This window comes from Bombina bombina, chromosome 4, assembly GCF_027579735.1.
Source record: "Bombina bombina isolate aBomBom1 chromosome 4, aBomBom1.pri, whole genome shotgun sequence".
NCBI lineage: Eukaryota > Metazoa > Chordata > Amphibia > Anura > Bombinatoridae > Bombina > Bombina bombina.
Genome location: NC_069502.1, coordinates 1063951921 through 1063975173, shown reverse-complemented (window position 1 = coordinate 1063975173; position 23253 = coordinate 1063951921). Strand labels below are relative to the sequence as shown.

At 35.1% G+C, this 23253-nt stretch overlaps 1 protein-coding gene across 4 annotated transcripts in view; it reads right to left on the bottom strand.

Moving 5' to 3' along the window:
- NRXN1 (neurexin 1) overlaps positions 1–23253 on the bottom strand; it is a 2027363-nt gene that overhangs the window by 1113237 nt on the left and 890873 nt on the right. For all 4 annotated transcript variants that reach the window (XM_053712207.1, XM_053712206.1, XM_053712209.1 and 1 more), the window contains one exon: positions 16963–17401. In XM_053712207.1, the coding sequence (XP_053568182.1) occupies positions 16963–17401 (439 nt within the window). The remainder of the gene's footprint in view (positions 1–16962; positions 17402–23253) is intronic.

Sequence of the window (23253 nt, the reverse complement as noted above, 5' to 3'; positions counted from 1 at the left end):
CCAGCAATTAGCAATAAGTTACCTGACCAATGACGTGGTCACTATTTTGAATTGATTATATAATATTTTTATTAAACTTTAATTACGCATAATTATTTAATTATAAAAAAACTAGAAGTTGTCCAAAGAAGGGCTACTAAAATCAGGACCGTCTTTAACACAGGGCAAAAGGGGCAGCTGCCCAGGGCCCAGTCTCTGTTGAGGGGCCCAAGAGTCCTACAAAAAAAAAAAAAAAATGTTTCATACCAGACTGTTGATGTGACATGGGGAACACACACATTCAGTCCTAATACTGTCACAGCCAAAAGTACTCTGCTTATATATATATTTTTTTTTTTAAAACTGTGCCAGACCGTGCCGGTGTCATGTGACATGCCAAGCTATTGCCATGTGCTGTTTTAGATGTGCACTGTGCAGCACTGAATGCAAAGCCCTAACTCGGCATCCAGCCATTCCCACTGCATCAGAAAAGGTCTTACTGGGGTTACCACTGTTACCAGGTAACTGCTCTGGTGGTGGGGATTGTTTCTGGGTAGGGCTGACTGTAGGTGCATGCTGCAGAAAGCTGGAGTGGCAGGCACGTGAGGATTTGAGCATCTGTGCAGCTGCATACACTGCTCTCTTCAGTCTTGAGGCTGTGTGACTGATCTCACACTGTATCCATGTAGCCTTGTGCAGACAGCATCCAGTTGCTGGTCCCCTTAGCCCTGCTCTTTCTGCTGTGGCCCTAAGATCAAGTAACTGAAGTTTTTTAGGGGAACAGTGCTTTGTAGAAAGGTGTCAGTGGGAAGAATAAGTTAGTGCACACATGCCCCTCCCAATGCAGCATTGTCTAGTGCAGGGTGAGAGGGAACTTGTTCCTAGCAAATAAGTGACATGTGCTGCTGTGGCTGATGTATAGGGGCATATTTATCAAGCTCCGAATGGAGCTTGATGCCCCGTGTTTCTGGCGAGCCTACAGACTAGCCAGAAACAGCAGTTATGAAGCAGCGGTCACAAAGGCTGCTGCTCCATAACCTGTCCGCCTGCTCTGAGCCAGAAATCAACCCGATAGAGTATGATCGGGTTGATTGATACCCCCCTGCTGGCGGCCTATTGGCCGCGAGTCTGCAGGGGGCGGTGTTGCACCAGCAGCTCTTGTGAGCTGCTGGTGCAATGCTGAATACGGTGATCGTATTGCTCGCCATATTCAGCGAGGTCTGTCGGACCTGATCCGCACTGTCAGATCAGGTCCGACAGACCTTGATAAATAGAGGCCATAGTGTCATGCTGATACTTCACACATTAATGTAAGGTTTATTTTTATAGTTTTTGTTTTCTCTATCGCAGATTTTACAGTTTCCCATAGTAGCTCTACTGTTCCAGTCAGTAAACATATATTTGTCTGCACCTCCATGCTTCCTCCTCAGTCTTTACCTTGCTTTGCTCCTGTTGGCTGCCCTAAATCTCTTTAACCAGCTAACCTCACACCAGAATCACATTCAAAAGAATATTAAATTAATCCACAGTGGAGGAATTTATATATTTATTTACTTATTAGTACTGCTTAGGTCCAGTTTCAAATATTGCAATTTATTTCATTTTGTTTTTAAAATGATTAACCCAGCAGTGGATGATCCACTGCTGGGCTAATAATTTTAAAAAATATATAAAATACATTGATTTAGTTGTTTTTTTGGGATGTTGGGGTGGAGAGCGAAATTGCATGGGGTGGGGGGGGCAAGAAATGTTTTGCTCAGGGTCCAGTGAATATTAAAGACGGCTCTGACTAAAATGACACATGGTCTAAAATATAAAACGTACAAAGAAAGACTCTATGATCTAAATATGTATAGTTTAGAGGATAGAAGGGAAATATGAGACATGATCGAAAACTTCAAATATATGAAGGGACTTAATAAAATAGAAGCTGAAAGCATCTTTCACAAAAAAATAAATGCCAAAACAAGGGGTCACAATCTAAAGTTAGAGGGTAGCAGATTCAGGAGAAATTTGAGGAAGCATTTTTTTTTTTACAGAAAGGGTGGTGGATTAATGAAATAAACTTCCATTTGAGGTGGTAAACACAAAGACTGTAAAGTAATCAAAAAATGCCTGGGACATACATAAGGCTATCCTACGAAAAAAGTAACATAATATGGGTAGACTTAATGGGCCTTTGTGATTCTTAGCTACCGTCGAATTCTATGTTTTTATGTTTCTATGCAAATTAATGTTTCCATTTTCTGCATGTTTTCAAAAATATTTACCATAGTAACCAAGTATCCATCAGTAGTTATTATCCAGGCTGTAATATTTCAGAACTAAATTGCTAACTGGTCAACTGCAACTTTATATTTTCTTTAAAGTCTTTTTTTTGTACTTGTTTTTACACTTATGTGCATTTATATTAACATCTTCTGGCATTTCTAGATATTTTAATCTGAATTTAGAAGCCGATCCTATTAATTGCCACAATGTGGGCATATACAGTCCATTGTGTGCCAGTCATTTATTTCTAATGCTTTTAAATTCATGTTATCCTCTTGTCCAGCTGTTTTGACAACTAGTGAACAGAACATGCCATGCTTGAATTAGCAGAATAAATTCACTTGAATTTTGAAGTGAGCTGTTCTTAAGTGGAAAACAAAGCTGAAATTGAAAAATAGTTCTATAAACCCGCTGTCAGCAGGTGTTCTCACCTTACCTCCTGATTTCTCAGACAATAGAATGAACCTGGTGCACCTTTCATTTCTGTTTCCTGTCATTCTTTTTCTTTCTATCTGTCTATATGTCAAACAGTGTGTATTCTCAAAAATAATATAATTAAATGAAAAACAAAATGAAAATAAACTGTGCACATAAAGCCCTTATATAAATAAAGAAACATTTAAATGCATCTGAGACATGTATTAAACTTCCAAATATATTTCAGTAAGTATATCCAATAGTTGCTACTTGCTTGTAGTTAACCCTGGTCTCCAGATGCCAAACCTATAATCTTACCACTGTGCTACAACAGAACTCACTGCAAGTGGTCATATGGTATTCCTTCCTGGTGATCAAGAAGGGACATCATATGACCACAATAATATTCTGAGAAACTCTCACCACTTTACACTTGGTTCCTGTGAACTATTGAGCTCTTGAACCATATTAACACCATCACATTCTAAGAAACTCTCACCTCTTTACACTCGGTTCCTGTGAACTATTAAGCTTTTGAACCATATTAACAGAATCACATTCTAAGAAACTCTCACCTCTTTACACTCGGTTCCTGTGAACTATTGAGCTCTTGAACCATATTAACACCATCACATTCTAAGAAACTCTCACCTCTTTACACTCGGTTCCTGAGAACTATTGAGCTTTTGAACCATATTAACAGAATCACATTCTAAGAAACTCTCACCTCTTTACACTCGGTTCCTGTGAGCTTTTGAACACTGTTTCTATTGTGGTATTGTGTTGCTTTTTGTGTCAATATTTGTGCCCTGAGTGACTTTTATACTTTTAAATTGTGGAATAAATGAATATTTGATCTCCAGTTTCTGTTTGGCCGGTGTGATTTATACAGAAATGGCTAATCTTTGAGCTAGTGTAGTTCAAGGCCGCATGAGTGTGTTTTAACAAGGGTTTATAATTTGGGCTCTGTTTTGTACTGTGTTGCACTTTTGGTTGTCATTTTCTCTTTGATGTTAACTGCAAGCAAGCTACAATTATTGGATACAAATTTCCATTACAAGAATCCTGTTGTATCCCAGTGGTAAGGATATCGGTTTGGAATCTGGAGACCAAAGTTTAATCCTCTGAAGGTTAACTACAAGCAAGTTGCAACTATTGGATATACTTACTGAAGAATTTTTGGAAGATTGCTTTTGTATTGTTTTTTTTCCATCTACTATCTATCTATCTATCATCTATCTATCTATCTATCTATCTATCTTTCTATCTATCTAATTATTACTTTGTGTTAAAATGCCAACACATATGTAGATGCCAATATTATTTAAAAACTTCAGTTTAGTAACATATGTGAGTGTGGGTGTGCATATGTGCTTGTGAGTGTGCATGTGTATATGTATATGAATGTGCCTGCGTTTGTGAATTTCTTCTTTCTGAAAAATATATATATTTATGAGGTCATGTATGTCATATTTAGCAATCTTTTGCATTTAAATGTTTTGTATATTTTGTATTTAGGTACATTTAAAGGGACATAATACTCATATGCTAAATCACTTGAAACTGATGCAGTATAACTGTAAAAAGCTGACAGGAAAATATCACCTGAGCATCTCTATGTAAAAAAGGAAGATATTTTATCTCACAATTTCCTCAGCTCACCAGAGTAAGTTCTGTGTAAAAAGTTATACTCAGCTGCTCCCAGCTGCAGGTAAAAAAATGAAGAAATGAACAGCAGCCAATCAGCATCAGCAGTGCTGAGGTCATGAACTCTTACTGTGATCTCATGAGATTTGACTTAACTCTCATGAGATTTCATAGTAAGCTTCCTTTACCTGATTGGTGAAATAATATGAGAGTGCACGAAGCTCATCCCTTCAGCTGTCCTAGGACAGACATACTAATATGCTGCTTAGAAATCCTTTACAATAGGAGGTGGCTACTGAGGAACTTTTGAGGTAAAATATCTTTCTTTTTTACATAGAGATGTTCAGGTGATATTTTCTAATCAGCTTTTTACAGCTATGCTGCATCACTTTCAAGTGTTTAAACATTTGGGTATTATGGCCCTTTAATATGATGAATAATGCAGCATATGTTTACCTTGCATGCCTTTATAAATATTGATTAAAGCCTAAACGTTCTGTTGTGTTTATGATAACATTTACTAATAATTGAATTCAAACTGTGTGCAAGACTATGAGTGGCGCGCTATATTTTGCATGCAAGTGATATTGTGTTTCCCCGGCCATTTGAATGAAAGATAATGTTGGTCATATTGCAAATTAAAAGTAAATGTGAACAAGTAAGCGCAATCATGATATATGCTAGATTGACTGCTAGACCTCAGAGCTGTGCTTGACTGTTACGCTTGACAAAAAGGTGTCAAAAATGCATTTAAAAATACAGTTATACTCATAACAACACTATCTAATTAAAAATATTTTTTTTAAAAATGCATAAAAAAGTTATAAGGGATGAGGTCTCAGATGTTAGAAAAAAAAGACTACAAAAGGGATATATTTTATATATATATATATATTTTTTTTTATTTTTTATATATATATATACTTTAGCAAATGGAGAGCACTCTCACTTCAAACCAACTTGCCAGGGTGCAAACAAAAAACAACTAACAATAAACGATGGCTTACACTCGCTGGTCTTTTGCAGAAAACCTGCCTTTAATGTAACATTTCGGGGACCGTATCCCCTTCCTCAGACCTTCCTCAGATATTTATTGTTAAATAAATATATATATATATATATATATATATATATATATATATATATATATAAAATTATGGATCCAAAAGATGCACTTGCCGTAATGTGAAAAAATATATTTATTTCAAATGAAATAAATACTGTATATTTTTTCACATTACGGCGACTGTATCTTTTGGATCCATAATTCTAAATATTTCTAGATGGCACCCTGCAGTTGATCATGAGGAACAGTGAGTGCTAAATTCTGGAATTTATATATATATATGTGTGTGTGTGTGTGTATATGTATGTATTTATATATATATATATGTGTGTATGTGTATGTAGGTATATATATATATACACATATATATACAGTATATAGAAATGTATTTGCATTTCTATATGTGTGCAGAAATCCATCAGATATATATTTAAATATCTCTTTAGGAATAAATAGAACATATTCTGCTATGTGCAGAACATTGGATTATGAAATATGGAGTATTATCTTCTTATGTTGCACTTTTAAATAACTGTGACCGTGTTTGCGCGACTTGTGGGTGTTAGTTTTTTTTCTGCCAACTTTTTCTGCTTCATTAACGTCTATTGGGGAATGTGATTTTGCATTCATAACGTTCAAAAGTCTATTTGTTACCGTGACATTACGAACGTTCGAACACAAGCGCAAACTATTGCTCTACTCGTATTCTAGCCCTGTGTTTTTTTACACAAGTTCCTGCCATTTGCCAAATGATAGATAGTTGCTATAATGTACTTGACATTTTGCAGTGTAGGAAAAATCGAAACCAAACATGTCATATTTATAAAATAAACTTTTATAAATGTCCCCAATGGCTATTCATACATCAAAAGCATTGCCATCCTTATACACCTTCAACTCTGTTCTAAAACATATGATGAATATAACCAGAGACACCTTTACAAAGAGTAGAGGGTTTAGTAGGGAGGTATACTTCCCTTGAAATAGGCTATTTAAGTCTTGGGACAGAAACAGAATTTGTAAAACCAGGTAAGTGCTATGTTAAAGGGAATAAAAAATCAAAATTAAAATGTCCATGAGCACATTTCAATTTTTAATTGAAACATTTTGCAATATAGTTCCATTATATAATAATTCTAGTAAACATTATAACTGTTTTTCAGCAGCATACATACATATGCTGTGAGGGCCCATGCACCAGTATTCAAACACCACACCTGTCTGAGAGTCAGTAGTGGCTTTTATGACACAAATGAAGTATTCACAGATGGTAGACACACCACCACCAACTCTCTGAGAAATTGTGGTGTTTGAATACTGGTGCACAGGCCCTCACAGCATATGTGTGTATGCCACTGAAAAACAGTAGTAATGTTTAGTAGAGGCATATTTGCTAATGAAAGTTTATTGCAAAAATGCTTCTATTTAAATTAAAATGGACATTTCAATTTTGACCTTTCTATTCTTTTAATAGTAGTAGCACTCTTTTATGCTCTGGTAAATTTAGACTTCTGCACAGAATCATTTAAAGAAACAAACATGAAGCCATGGGAGTCATTTGTCTGATGTATACAAATCATGAATAGTTTGAGACAAAAGGCTTCCAGTCTTTCCTCACTTTCTATTGTGTATTCCTCATTGCCTTGCTGTCTGGCTTCCATAGTACAGAATGGCAGAACAATATGAGGTATGGAGTGACATATAGGGCCAGATTCCATAGGATCCAATGGGAACCTCGTTCTGATGCCGATAGACACAGCACAGCAAAGATGGTAAGGAGCGCAGTGTTGGGCAGCACATTTAAAATATATATGTATTTTAATCTATACATATATGTTTATGTGTTTATATGTGTATATACACATATAAGCACATAAATATATATGTAGAGTCTATCCCTGATCCCCCAACAAATTCCATTCCTAGCCTTCCAGCTAAAAAAGGCCTCTCCTTTGTGCACTGTAATATCCGCAGTGTACTACCAAAAATCGATGCACTGCAAGCATGGTGTTCACAAGCCCAAAATCATTGTTATTTCTGAATCATGGCTAACCGCAAAAATACCTGACTCTGCCATTGCAATACATAGGTATTCATGCCATAGAAATGACAGAGCAAAAAGAGGAGGTGTCATTGTAATTTATGTTGACAATTCCATAAAGTACACACCCTTACAACAATTAAGCTCTCCTGCCACCTTTGATTTCCTTTCTGGCACAATTGAGATTCCGTGCAGTAAATCAATCATTGCTGCAGGAATCTACCGCCCTCCTAGCTCCCCTTTGCATTCCCTTTCTGACATAGCCCATCTCCTTAGTGAAACCATAGCTCAAAACCCAAAAAGTGAAAATTTTGGTCTTTTGAGATTTTAATATTGATTGGCTGAATCCTAAAAGCAATAGTTTTTGCTCATCATTTAAGACTTTGCAGCTAACGCAATTAATCTCCTCCCCAACTCGCATAAACATTAAAAGCCATAACCACACCCTGCTCGAATGGATTCTCTCCACTTCTCCTGACCGAATCCAGGAGGCAGGTGTTCTCCCTCACAGTTTTAGTGACCACTGCTTAGTGTACTGCGTGCGCAAAATAAAAGCTACTAAATCCTCTCCCAAAGTTAAAATCACCAGGTCCTTCAAAAAATGTAATCTTCAATCATTTCTAAATGACATCAAGAACCTTCCCTGGCAAAGATTAAACCTAATTCCACATTTAGACTCTGCAGTTGAATTCTTTCAGTCTGAACTCCTACAAGTTTGGAATTTGCATGCCCCGCTGCATAAGGTGAGAGTAAAAGGAGCGCATATGAATTGTATCACAGCTGACCTCATTCAAATTTACCAGTTTCGGGATTCATTGTGGTCAAGGTTCAAGCATACTGGCTCTATGAACGATCACTGTGTATATAGACAATGAGAAATATATGCACTAAATAAAAAAAATTGGTCAAGGCCCAATATGTCTGTGAAAACCTGAACAATAGCAGATCAAACCCTAGAAAGTTTTGGAAAGACATAAATAACTTACACACTCCCCCAATCCACTCCCAACCCTCCACTGTCAAAGTGGACAAGCAAACCCTGCAACTTCCATTAGAAGTAACAAATGCCTTTAACAATTATTTTGTCAGATGCTCCACCACACTGATTGACAAACTAATAAATGACACACATCCTGAAACTACAAATGTGGATCAGGCCCCACTAAATCTGCAAAGACCCAAAATAGAGAAGTTCAATTTTAGACCTTTACCCATCAATGTCATTAAGAAACACCTTAATAATCTAAAAATGAAAAACCAGTCTGGACCTGATCAAATCCCAGAAATGCTATTGAAGCTCATTGCGCCAGCAATTGCTAAACCTGTCACAACCCTAATTAACAAATCCTTGGTGTCTGGATACATACCCAAACTTTGGAAGACTGCAAGAGTAGTGCCTATCCATAAAAGTGGTGAATTAACCTTGGTTACTAACCCAATATCATTGCTACCAGTATTGTCAAAAATCTTAGAAAAATGTGTCCATACGCAACTATGTGAGTATTACCAACAATCTAACTATCTGACCCCTGTTCAATCAGGTTTTTGTCCAAATCACTTCATTACAACTGCCCTCCTAAAAGTTTTCAATGACATCCAAACTGGCATGGAACAAGGAGACCTAACTGGAGCTATTTTCCTTGATTTTGCAAAGGCCTTTGACACAGTAGACCATGACATACTACTGCTCAAACAAAAAAACTCAGGTATTAGTGATCGTCCGCTAACCTGGTTTTGATCATATGTATCGGATCGATCACAGTATGTCTCCATTTTTGACAGCGACTCCCTCCCTCTCCCAGTCACGTGTGGTGTTTCATTCTCTGCCCCCTACTATTCACATTATTTATCTGCCAAATGGTAGAAAATACTCAACTGTACACATGTACGCAGACAACACGGTAATCTATGCAAACAAATCCGATCTGCCGCAGCTTAAGGCAGTGCTCCAAGACCAGTTCACAAAACTGTCAGAATGATCTTTGGAACGGTACCTAAATTACACAAACTACAAAATTCCCATCTATGCATCAAAACAAAATCAAATTGCACACTGACCGCAGTCTACTCTTTCAAATACTTGGGTATGTTGTCAGACCCCAATCTATCTTTTGGCCTCCACATAGAAAAACTTGCATCTAAACTCTATCCAAAACTAGGTGCCCTGTACAGAAACAAATCCTGCCTCAGCCCTACAGTAAAGGAAAAGATTGTACAGCAAATGCTGATGCCAATCATGGATTATGGGGATGTAGTATATGCACCAGCACCGCAAACTCACCTAAAAAATCTTAATACACTCTATAACTCATTTTGCCGCTTTGTGCTACAATGTAACTACAGGACCCACCATTGTGACATGCTAAAAGAACTAAACTGGCTGTCGCTGGAATCCAGACGCACCCTCCATCTTTCCAGCCTTATGTTTAAGAGCTTTTCTGGGAAGCTCCCACCCTACCTGAGCAGAATGCTCTCTCCAGCTGTTCCCACCTCCCATAACCTCCGATCCAGTACCAGCACATTTTTTAGTCTGCCTCCATACAAAAAGAAAGCAGCTTAATCCGCCTTTTTCTACAGAGCACCACAATTATGGAACAACCTCCTGCACACTTTAAAACCTTCCCCAAGCCTAACATCCTTTAAGAGATCCCTCTTTGCATATCTCAATACAGAATGCACCTGTCATAGTTGATTATATATTTCCTACCTGTTAAATGTTGCATATATTATGTATTAATATTGTTTTTTTTATTTTATTTTACCCTATTGTATCAATGCAGTGTTTTGTGGACCCAGGATATACTTGAACATGAGAGAAATCTCAATGTATCCTTCCTGATAATTTTTTTTATAAATAAATAATGTATATAAGCATATACATATATATTAACAGTAAAAACACAGTGTCCATAGACTTCAATGCCATTTTTTTTCTAACATTCCACATCCACTCACTTTAACCCCATATGATTGCTTTGTGTAGTTATTTAAAAAAAAAAAAAAAAGATGCTCATATATATATATTTATAAACAAACTTTATTTTGAAGGCAATTGGGAGACTTTTTTTTTTTAATTAACCAGAGGTCTGACCTCTGTTTATTTTCAATAAAATAATCAACAGACAAAAAATCTGGGGGGATGAGGTTGAGTGATCAACTTCAGAAATCCCCCTGAGATTAGGCACTTCCAATCCCCTAAGTATGATTAAAGACCTGGAGTAGGAATGTTGTAAGTGTGGGGCGACGTGATGCTTAAATTAAAATCTAACTTTTATTTCAACACTTAAAAACAAAATTCCACATACAATTTAAAAACACAAATTGGCATAGAAAATATTCTGAGAGAGATTGGGCTATAATAATATTGAGTGTACAATCTTGAGAGAGTAAATACTTGGAAAAATGTATAAGTGTATTGTTGCTAAGATACCTGATTAAGATAATGTCCAAAATATTGGACAGTTGTGTGTCCTTATCTATCAAGTATATGTATTACAGCATCTTGCAGTGCATATGTATATATTTGATTCCAATAATTACTCTCTTAGGGGGAATTTTTTAACCCCTGAATTCCCTTGTTGGCTATAGATATTGTAGGGAAATTATAGTGGGTAGTTATTGTATTGATTTGCTAATTGATTCCTGTATGGTATACACTTTTATCTATTTGTCTACTATATGTCTGTTAGTAGAACTTATATAATGATAGTGCTTATTGGAATAGATTCCACAATTACCAGTCTAAGAACATTATCCACCTTTTATTTAAGTTCTGCAATTTAAAATATATATTGTGAGGTATTGTATGTTTGAATAATATTCACATACTAAGAGATATAGATGTCTGTTAGTAGAACTTTTGTCTATATAAATTACCGCAAAGCATAAACTAGTTGAAACTAAATGCATTGATATTCTGGCAAAGGTTTTCATTAAGGTAAAAACAATATTTACTCAAACAACAACTAGTCTTTATAATAAGCGGGCTCAACATTTAGTTCAATTCAAGTATATAAGAAATACCTATACTTAACTACAGGATACGATAAAAAATATGTTCCCTATATTACAGTGCTGTACAGAAAATACTTCTATTTGTTACAAGTCCAAAAGTACCTAGTAAACAATTTGAACATAGAGATCATTTTGTCCAACTATTCTAATAATTTGTATGTATGAACGATAGTTAACAACAAAACACAACTTTATCACAGTAAATGTATTATTTTAAACTAATGATTCCACAACGTTAATTCAGTAGAAATTGCTACTGGATAAACAGTAATGTGTTAAAGAAGACCACATACATATATATTACTTTGGAACTAAAATAAAGCGATCTATTCCAGCCATTATCCAGCATGTTCTAGTTCAGTTGTATATCAGCGAGGTAAAGATATATACAAGTTGACTTACTAAATATTAAAAGCGCAAACAAACAAAACTATAAGATTATACCAACAGCGCCCAATAAACAATATCATTTCTCTAGTACACTCTGAAGCACTGAGAGCACATAATCTGGATAAGCAGACAACAAAATTAAACTCTCTTGTAATATTCGTTTGTATCCATCTATATCTCTTAGTATGTGAATATTATTCAAACATACAATACCTCACAATATATATTTTAAATTGCAGAACTTAAATAAAAGGTGGATAATGTTCTTAGACTGGTAATTGTGGAATCTATTCCAATAAGCACTATCATTATATAAGTTCTACTAACAGACATATAGTAGACAAATAGATAAAAGTGTATACCATACAGGAATCAATTAGCAAATCAATACAATAACTACCCACTATAATTTCCCTACAATATCTATAGCCAACAAGGGAATTCAGGGGTTAAAAAATTCCCCCTAAGAGAGTAATTATTGGAATCAAATATATACATTTGCACTGCAAGATGCAGTAATACATATACTTGATAGATAAGGACACACAACTGTCCAATATTTTGGACATTATCTTAATCAGGTATCTTAGCAACGATACACTTATACATTTTTCCAAGTATTTACTCTCTCAAGATTGTACACTCAATATTATTATAGCCCAATCTCTCTCAGAATATGTTGTATGCCAATTTGTGTTTTTAAATTGTATGTGGAATTTTGTTTTTAAGTGTTGAAATAAAAGTTAGATTTTAATTTAAGCATCACGTCGCCCCACACTTACAACATTCCTACTCCAGGTCTTTAACCATACATAGGGGATAGGAAGTGCTAAATACATGCATCCTATACCGAGCCATTAATCTATATTTTTGGCTCAAGCTTTTTCTGAATCTCTGATTCTTGCATAAGCACCCCAGCCTATATCTACATTTGAACCTACAGTAGATATACATAGGTACTCCCCTTTTACCTGTGTAGTGCGGTTGCAAACCTTTTGTTTTCTCCCTGAGATTAAACCTATGTAGCTCAGTGGGCAGTGCCTAATGCTGGGAATAATAAATGTATATAAAAGGATATATGGAAAGAAACATTATATGGCACACTTGCACATAGTCCAGAAGGTGGTCACAACAATTATTGAACTGGAAAAGGGTCTGAGAAAACAAATAAATATTTAAATTTATTAAGGTATATTAAAGATATACGACTAAACCATCCCATAATAAAGGGTTAAAATGTCAAATTAACAAAGCTGCCTCCCTGCATATCTCGACTGATCATATCATTAATAAGAGGAAACCGCTAATCAAAAATCTAATGAGGGTCAGCACAAAATGGGTAATTATCCCCACCAACCAGTGTACTGTGCGTACAAAAGATCCCTAATTCGCTAAATTGCCAACAGGCTTAACTAATCTTTCACAGTACTCCTGGCTGGTTATTTAAAACCACTGGGTATTCCCGTGCAGCATCCTCAACATAGAAACTATTGGAGCGGTTTACAATGCCTAAAAAGGCCAACAGATTTACCAGCTATTTAGACCGGCAGGAAGCATTGTTCCTGACGCGCATTACACCACTGCTTTATCAAAGGCCTTCATGTGCTCGCTGGAATAGAAAATTTGTTGTGGTGAGTAAAGTTAGCAGGGAGCAAAAGACACACTTTAAAAAATAAATCCTTAAAGGAATAGTAAACAAAAAATTTTTCTTTCATGATTCAGATAGAGAATTTAATTTTAAACAAATTTCTAATTTACTCCTATTATCAATTTTTCTTTGTTGTCTTGCTATCTTTATTAAAAAAGCAAGAATGTAAGCTTAGAAGCCAGACCATTTGTGGTCCAGCACCTGGGTTGCACTTGCTGATTGGTGGCTAAATGTAGCCACCAATCAGTAAGCGCTATCCAGGGTGCTAAAGCAAAAATGTCCCAGCTTAGATTCCTGCTTTTTCGAATAAAGATAGCAAGAGAATGACAAAAAAAATGATAAAAAGAGTAAATTAGAAAGATGCCTAAAATTGCATGCTCTATCTGAATCATGAAAAAAATTGGGTTTACTATCCCATTAAGCCACTACAAATCACATAACTCAGTGTGATTTCAGTGTGTAGTATTTTACAATTGCCTCTATTTTAATATGCATACATTTTCTCTAAGGGTAATAAGATTTTTTTTGCATTTTGACACAATCTTGCCACCTTTTTGTTTGCAAAAATAAACTGTGAAAATATGCAGGAGGAAATATTTAGAGATCAGCCCTGATCAGCCCACTAGCAGAGGCGGAAAATGTATTTTAAAATAAGGAAAATATTACAAATACAATTTTCACAGTGTTTTTTGCATGTTCTCTGTTCAGTGGAGTTGTTTTACAATTTTTGTTGTGCACCTTAAATTGTTTTTGCCTGAGTAATTTCAATACAAATTATAACTTTTCCATAAAATACAATATTTATTGCATCATTTTTTATTTAATTTTTTTAAAGATTTTTAATGCATTTAAAAAATGCATTCTTTTTTTTTAAATTCATGTTTTTATTTCAACATTTTAGTTGTTTATTTTAGGCATTTTTTAAATTATGTTGTTTTTTTTTTTTTGTTTTTTTGAGGGCTATAGTAATGTATGCATTATCTTCACATACATAAATGCAGGAAAAACCCCTTTGCAATACTCACTGTCCTCAATGTAAAAACTGCCTCTATAAAATTATGATAGGGGTTTCATAGTACTTAATAGGCTTTAGATAATTTGGCCATCAAAGAAGGATTTCCTAGTACTTCAGGATTGGACAGTGCTGTTTAGGTAGTACTGAACTACTACCAAAATACTGCAGGAACATTCCTCTCTGTGAAAGGCACATTCTGGGCGTAGAGAGGTTGTTCTAGCAATCATGTTTTTATTTATTCACTGGTTGAGCTCTTCTCTCAGTTTTGCATATGTTATTTTGAAAGTCGACTTTAACATGTCAACCTTTAAATAGTAAACAGCTATATACACATATTGAATAATAATAACCTATTTTATGTTGTCTTTAACTGTAGGCTGTAATAACTTATTTTATAGTGCCCTCACCTGCTAAGACATCCTATTATTAGCCAATAATTTAGGGATACCATTAGAAATTCTGAAAACATTGTGCTATAATGAATCTGTAAAATGTGTTTTCTTCATGATTCAGATGATAAAGCATGCAATTTTAAGCAACTTTCTAATTTACTCATATTATCAATTTTTTAAGCAACTTTCTAATTTACTCCTATTATCATTTTTTAAGGAACTTTCTAATTTACGCCTATTATCAATTTTTTCTTTATTTGAAAAAGCAGGAATGAAAGCATAAGAGCCAGCCCATTTTTAGTTCATCTCCTGGATAGCACATTCTGATTGGTGTCTAAATGTAGCCACCAATCAGCAAGCGCTACCCAGGTGCTGAACCAAAAATGGGCCAGCTTCTAACATTACATTTCTGCTTTTTCAAATAAAGATAGCAAAAGGACGAAGAAAAATTGACAATAGGAGTAAATTAGAAAGTTGCTTAAAATCGCATGCTCTATCTGAATCATGAAAGAAAAAATCTGGGGATTAGTGTCCCTTTAATATTTTATTAGACTTGGTTGCTTTCTGCTATCTTAACTAAACTAACATGACTTATATATAATATATTTTAGAATACTAAAATTTTAGCAGCACCTATGGGATTTTTTATTTTTTTATTTAGTGATTTATTAATTGATTGATTTATTTATTAATTTATTTTGTTTATTTGTAGCTAATAATTGTACATTTTTACTTTTGGTAACTATTCTTTTGGTAAACTATAAAAATATAGTAGTCATTGAACAAAACCAGGTTTAAAATGTTTAAAGAAAATGGTGCAGCTTATGATTTTATCGATTTTGTGACAATATTTTTATTTGGTGACTTTTACTCTATTTAAATTTCAAGACATTTTATGTCCCAAAATAAGAAACCTAGATGGTGATTGATCATACTCCATCAAATCTTAATACAGTCTTTCCTGTCATAATTCTAATTTAAATGCCGTCTCAATTCCATAGAGAAATGGCATTACCTTGTACATTTCAAATGGAGTCATCTATCTCTTTTGGAACATCTCTCCCTGCGGAGTATGAGTGAATTCATTTTGAGGAATATAATGTAATGAGCTCTGTCCTGTTTTTAGAACATATTTTTCTTGTCGATATGTTAACAAACTAGTTGAATTTGCAATTTTTTAAAACATGGTGCACATGCCTAAAACTTAATTAAATGTAACTATATCTAAAAATGTATAATGAAATATATAATGAATTATTAGAAGATTTAAATTTAAAATATAAATATAATATGTACATTCTATAAAAAACTAACATAATTACAATGGACTGGATTACAAGTAGAATAAAAAAAATATTAGTGCTATTTTGCATTGACATAACTTGAGCACAATCAATAGCACTTCTATTTATTTATTTTTTTAGCTCGAACAATAGTTAGGAAGAGCTATTATCTGCGTGTCAGATAGCAGAAGTGTGCTAAATACTTGGCAGATTAGACAGTGCTCAGTAAAATTCATGTCTAAGCCAAGGTTGTGCTAAGCAGAGTCTGCACTAAGCTGATGGGCCCAAATAGTAGTAGAACAAGGAGTTATTCATGTAGTTCTGTATTATACTTTTAATAATAATAGTTTACTAAAGGCCTTATTTTTTATATATAATTTTTATTCATTTTCTCGAGCATTACATCGGAAAGTACCAAATTTTATAGCGGTGTTTTGGATTTTACTCGATCACATCACTTAACTAGCCACTTTTAATATGAGTGCATGGAACATGCTAATAGCGTTCTCTATTAAATGAATATAGTGCAATAGAGAAGATGTTTTGGTAAAAATATTTAACCATGCACTTGTAATGCCAGATTGTGAGTTATTCTTTGCATGAGAAATTCATTGTGCTCCACTTGTAATTTAGCAAAATCAGCAAGTATCTGCAATAATTTTAATTAAATTAAAAAGTGTTATAAATAATTGCATGCACCTTGACTTATACAGTTTTTAAATATCAGTGTTTTGTTTTTGTAATATATTAATTGAGCCACATTAAGTATCAATTTCTATATTCAAGAATAAATAAATACCTGATCGTCCATCCCTTTGAAAGTCCACATGATACCATTCTCCGTCATTTACTTTTTTCTGCAAGGCTTTGATTTTGATGGTACCTGAACCCATATCCAAAAGTAGGTAAAGGTGACCATCAAGCATCTCAATGGCAAAAAAGTCAACTTTAATCATCTGTGGATTCTTAGCATCTTTTTGGTGTCTTGGTTTACCGTGACTGAAAAGTATAAGCCCATTAGGCTCTGTTGTGCGGAAATCAAATGATATTGACCCTGTTTTCTTAGCATTCCATTTTGGTAAAGAAATAAAAGACTCTGGTGTTTCAAACGTTATTGGATCCAAAGTTGCAACATTTTCACATTTAAAGGCAACTACACCATGAACCTTCATTTTGGCATCACCTTGCTTGGCTAGTCGTGATAATTCCAACCTTACATCATTGTTTTTATATACAACCTGCAAGTAAATTAAGACAATAGTCATTGTTAGACACAGTATCTCAACAACAAAATATTAATTATGATATTACATATTTACATATGTCAGTAAAACTGTTATTTGTTAATTGAGTGTTGCTGTGCCACTTTTATGAAATTAATAACAAGGCTTTCAATGGTACCATGTATGTCTATAAGAAAAGATATCTGTCTGAAATAAGCTGTGTTAATTGTACAGTGAAATGAATTGTAAGATATTATTTACTATTCTGCACACTTTACAATTTGCTAATTTTTTTTATTTTGTTTTTGTTTTGTTTGTTTTTTCATCAGTTGAAATTTCATAAGCCTGTTTAGAGTATAGAATTGATAAACACTAAAAATGAAGGCAACTACATTTAAATAACTGCTCACCCTTTAGGTTCTATTCCATCTCCAAGTACACATACATTACATGATGACATTACACACATAGAATAGATATATGGAAACCCTACTTGTCGATTTAATGTAACCCAAACATAAAGACTCAAAATAAATTATGATATAATAAGTTTAGAAATAAAATTAAAAGTCATCTTATGTTCACCAGATATGTAAAAGTTATGGAAACTGATTTACAATGCTTCTATGGGACAATGAAATACTATTTAGTAAGTATACAAAAATGTATCCTGAGCATTCTTATTTATGAAAAAGTTTTCAATCATTGGTGGGTTATGTATTGTTATAGGAAGTTATATAAATGTCTTCTATGACCAAGCTCTTTTCAAGTAGAAAAGCATGTCAGAATCAGTTAGGTGGCCCCTATATATTATGTATGAGGATTATATTTTGCTTTTATTTACTTTTCTCCGGGTGTAGATTTTTTTTCTCACTGTTACACAAAGAAAACAACCAAATTCAATGTCTACATTTATTTAAAATATTTTACACAATGCTATTCTGATTTTGATTTAAATTCACAGCTTACAATGAACTAAAGAAAGAATGACAGAAAGTGGATACATTTAAAGACAATGTTTCACCTAATTAATACTAATAATGCAGCCAGTATATTCTAAATATTCAAGAAGCAGGTGTAGAATACCCCCCAAAATAAGTTGTCAATTGGGTTACATTGGTCATATACAGTACATTGTATATACTGCAATTTACACAATTTTGTAGTTCATATTTTTTCTGATCTTGTGATCAGTTTGCTGTCATTGTCATGCAGAAAAAAATAGCTCTTCAAAAACCAATAGAGGAAATTCAACATAAATGTATAAATGTAATTCACGCTGTGATATTACTTGATAGCCAGCATATGCAACAGGAACCCTAATACTCAATAGCTTTGCTTTGTTCAGTGTGAAATGATTCTATTTTCCCATATCTATTAATATCTGTGTTTGGGTTTACAGTTGAAAAAATCTGAAGCATTGTACAACTTTGCAAACTTTGCCGTACATGAAAGCTGGAGCAAGAAGAGAAATAATTTATAATTCAATACCACTTATTTTTATACTATGTAGTGATGTTATGAGCACAGGCTGCTGACCAGTTATAAAGTATAGAGGGAGATACTGCTGAACTCACTATTTCAATAGATTGTAATATACATATAGATGGTCTCAAATCCTGCTGAGCTAGTGTCAGCAGGGGGTTTATGTTTAGAAATGTTAGCTGTAGTACACAAAAATACTGAGCAAACCAGTATTAACCTCTGTAGTGATAGTTGGAGCTATGATCAGACTTCAAGGACATTCAGTCATAAATTGGCAATATTAGGCACAAACTTAAATCATGCCCCTTGCCTAAATACCCTGTTGGTTATATGCCCACATCAAACCTTATATTAGAACTATGACCCTACAACTTCTATAAACTGTAAACCCTAGTCTACACAACCAGTTAAGTGTCAATATGTTAAACATATGTATATTAGCCTAATAATTTTTATCATCTGTATACTCAAGTGAATGGGAGAAAAGGTGGATATGTCCCAAAAAATTGTTTATAAAATGCTGAATAAACGCTAGTGATTTCCTCATTCACTATATACAACTGGTTTCTTCTTCTTACACTTACGGTAGTGTGTGATACAGGTAACAACAGTAGAAAAAAATGCATATAAAAACTGCCCTTTAGGACATTTTTGGATTTATTTGTAGATGCTCATATTTCCTTTTTTGAAAACCAGAAATATTTAAGTCCTTTAGCAAAATCTACTATGATGATAATTTTTTTATTTTCCAAAAAGTTTTTTATTGAGGTCATAAACAAAGATAACAATAATGACACATCCGACAATAGTAACTGAGAGGAAAAGTACAATGCTAATACCATGAACTTGCCAAGTACACAACACAGGTTATGCCAACATAGTACACATGCGTGAGTTTAAAGAGTGATACTCAATGATGAGTAATAAAAGGATGGAGAAACTATAGTTGGTTGGTGTTATGAAAAGGAATGGAGGTTTACTAGGCAGTAGAGCTAAATAGAAGGGGCATATAAATCCCATTTATTAAAGGCATTAGCAAAGAGTTTAGATGAACAAGATTAAGACCTCAATTTTATATTTTATATGATATGTAGACTAGAAGTGACCCCACCTTGTGATTGATAGATACATTGTAAAATATTTATTTGAAAAATATAAAAACAAGGGGGGGTTGGTTTTATGGGGGTAAGGGGGAGGGGAAAATATAGTATATTCTCCACATTGTCATAAAGAGCATTCGTAACGTTATATAATCTAGTAAAAATATTACAGATGTGGATTGGCTTGTGTTTGGTCGCTTTTGGACCAAATAAGCAGGGAGAGTGGTAAGGGAACGCAGCGGGCAAAAGCCGCTCAAAGTGGAGTGGGGAAGGGAATAGGGGGGGCGGAGCCACACAGGACAGGAGAGTTGGTATGTGAGGACTTACTATAAGGTTGTAAAGGAGGGCTTTGCAGGAGGGTCCAGTTGTGTACATAACTAATAGGGAGGGCCATGGCTTTATCTGGGTAAAGTAATTATCCAAGTGAAGTGTTATGTTCATATAACAAAAAAGTAATAGCAAATATGTAGAATATGTAGCCGAGAGAGATCTACAATTTTAATTATGGAAAGTAATGGACCTCAATAGGCACTCTACAGTGCTATGTGGAGAGGAGGGCACTAGAATGATTGGAGTATAGGGAATCTCTGAATGGACCTCTCTCCTAGGGGAGTGCCACCTATAGGCGATGTTGGAAAAAGGAATGGGGATATGACCCGCAGGCAGTAAGCACCGGCGGGAAAGGGAGGAGAGAGGTTCTACAAAAACAAATAGTATATATTGAAAATGTAGACAAAGCTATGATGCATTTAGGGTAACCACAGGGTCCACACTAGTATAAAACTAAATTGTATCTGTTATTGAGATAGGTAAACGTGGAGCACTATAAAGGGTCTAAATGTCATTGTTGCTTAACCTTAACAGAATAAGATGGGACTCAATGCTGTCGCCAATACACCCTATCCACCTCATAGCTAACATTGTAATAGATAAAGTTGGTACAGGATTGACACATGGAAGGCAGGAAATGGAAACCATTGGGGTTCAGCTTACATGTAATATCATGCTATATCATCTATAAACATACATACTTAAACATGCAGCCCAACGCATAAGTACACATTAATAATACAAAGTAGAGAGATATTGTGTATGTAGAAAAAACTGTTCTGCAAAATATTGGTATAAAGAGAAAATTACCGCTAAATAAATTGTTAGGTGAAATCCAATGTATGGGGATCATAAGAGAAATACATAAAATAGGATCTTGTCAAGAGAACCATATACAAGTGAAGTACATGAGTACCCTACAGCGATACTGCAGAGAATTTTTTTTATAAGGTAATCAGTCGCTGACCCATGCAAATAGAATATTAACCCCCTATCCCTGACTCTCTTACAAACCCAACCTACTTATCTAAACTTCTTTTGCATAATATAACAAGTGGGATAGACTTGAGGCTGAACAGTACATATATAGCAGACAGCATTGAGGGTCTCAGTATCAGTCAATACAAGATCCGATAGGGGGTGAGTTTATGGGACAGTAAATGCTAGTTTCCAGTTATTAGCAAGTCTGTTTCCAGAGTACTAGGTGAGATGCGGGGGAAGGGAGGGGTTATCTACCAGAACAAGCACTGACTGGGTAGGATTTAAAGGAAACTTGAGTATCATTCTAGTCCCACAATATAGATCACTGAATATACATATTATAAACTAAAGAAAAAGCTAATCTAAGACCTCTCACTTGCTACTGCACATTGCCCTTTGGTCCCAGAATGAATATTAGCTCTCAATAAGGTTAAAAAGAGGAATAGACAATGTTACGTATATCTATCAGACATGGACAACAGTTGCATTTTTTTTTTTTTTTTTTTGAGAAGCAATGCTGTGTATATTTATGGAGTGGAGTACTGTAAGATATACGTTCAAGAAAATAGAATTCACAACAGAACTGCTTATAGAGAGAAGTTTCCTTACTAACATGCAATGAGGCACATACTGAGGAGGTTATACATTACGGATTATTATATAGTTGAAGATTAACCCCTAGTTCTTCAGATTACATCTGTGCAGTTTTATCTATATCCATAACGTCCCATAATAACTAATAGTCTCTGCTACTTAAATACATAAATAAAACAGGTGAACTAACCTAAACCTAGGCAACTTGAAAATGATATGTACTGTCTAACAGTGGATTACATTATGAGCCATGTGTTCACTGAAAAAGATTGGTGCGGCTGTGTATTGACCGGTGTATGATAGCAAGTGACACTTCTCTAGCATAATACTATCACAGTCGACCTTAATAGGTTAGATCTGCAATCCTTGTCCTCAGACTAACAAGTCGCCATCCAGAAAGCAATGCAAAAGCAACAAAAATTGTTTAATCAAGGTGTCAGACTGAGAGCTGAATCATATTGAGTGTACATAAGGGGCCAGTTTCAAACCTTAAATTTAGCGGTGGCAGGCTATTGTATGAAGAAGTCCCCAGAGTTTAGCCACAACCGGACATTAGCCGACACCAGATCTTAAAGCACTGCTAGGGACAGGCAGAAGATCGTATCTCTGGTGCATGATATATGCTGTACAGGTCAGCATGCAGGTCAAGATGCCCCATCGGCTGTCGAGCTCCTCGTCTGTCAAATTAACAGTAGCTACCGCGCGCTGCAGGAACTCGGGAGGATCTGTGATGCATCTCTCAATCACCGGACCCCAGGCTGTCCCAGTATTTCCAAACGAAGCATCAGTGAGTGGCCCTGTTACAGCCCTAGAGCTAGCGGTAAGGAGATCCAGTTCCAACGGCAAAGTTCCCACGAGATCTGACCATGACTTTGCAGGCGAGTCCATTAGGTCACCGTCAGTGAGAGTTGCTATTGGGGCAAACAGAGACTCAATGTCTCGCTGTTGAAAACATACTTCCTCCTTTTTAGTGGCAGAAGGCTGCAGGGGGCTCAGTGGAGAACTTAACTGTAGTTTCTGCTATATGGGACCCAAGACATCTCTCACCTTCGCCTTGCATATTCTCTGGGTAATGCAGTGAATCGTCACTCACATGTGGTGTGTCCAGCTTATATCTCCCGGTAACCTCCAGTACCCCACTTGTTGCTGGTGCATCCTTGTGTCCGTTGATAGTTGCTCTAAGCACCGTTATAAGTTCACCCTGATGGGCATCCAAAGTACACATTAAGTTATGCAGTAAGATACAACTTGTCTCTCCATAGCTTACTGTTCGGCTGAGTCTCCAGTATAAATAGTAGTGCGTGATTGATCTTGAAAATGGCGTGTCACCTCACATAATCAACACCACAGGCCAGAAAGATTCTTATGCCTACGCAG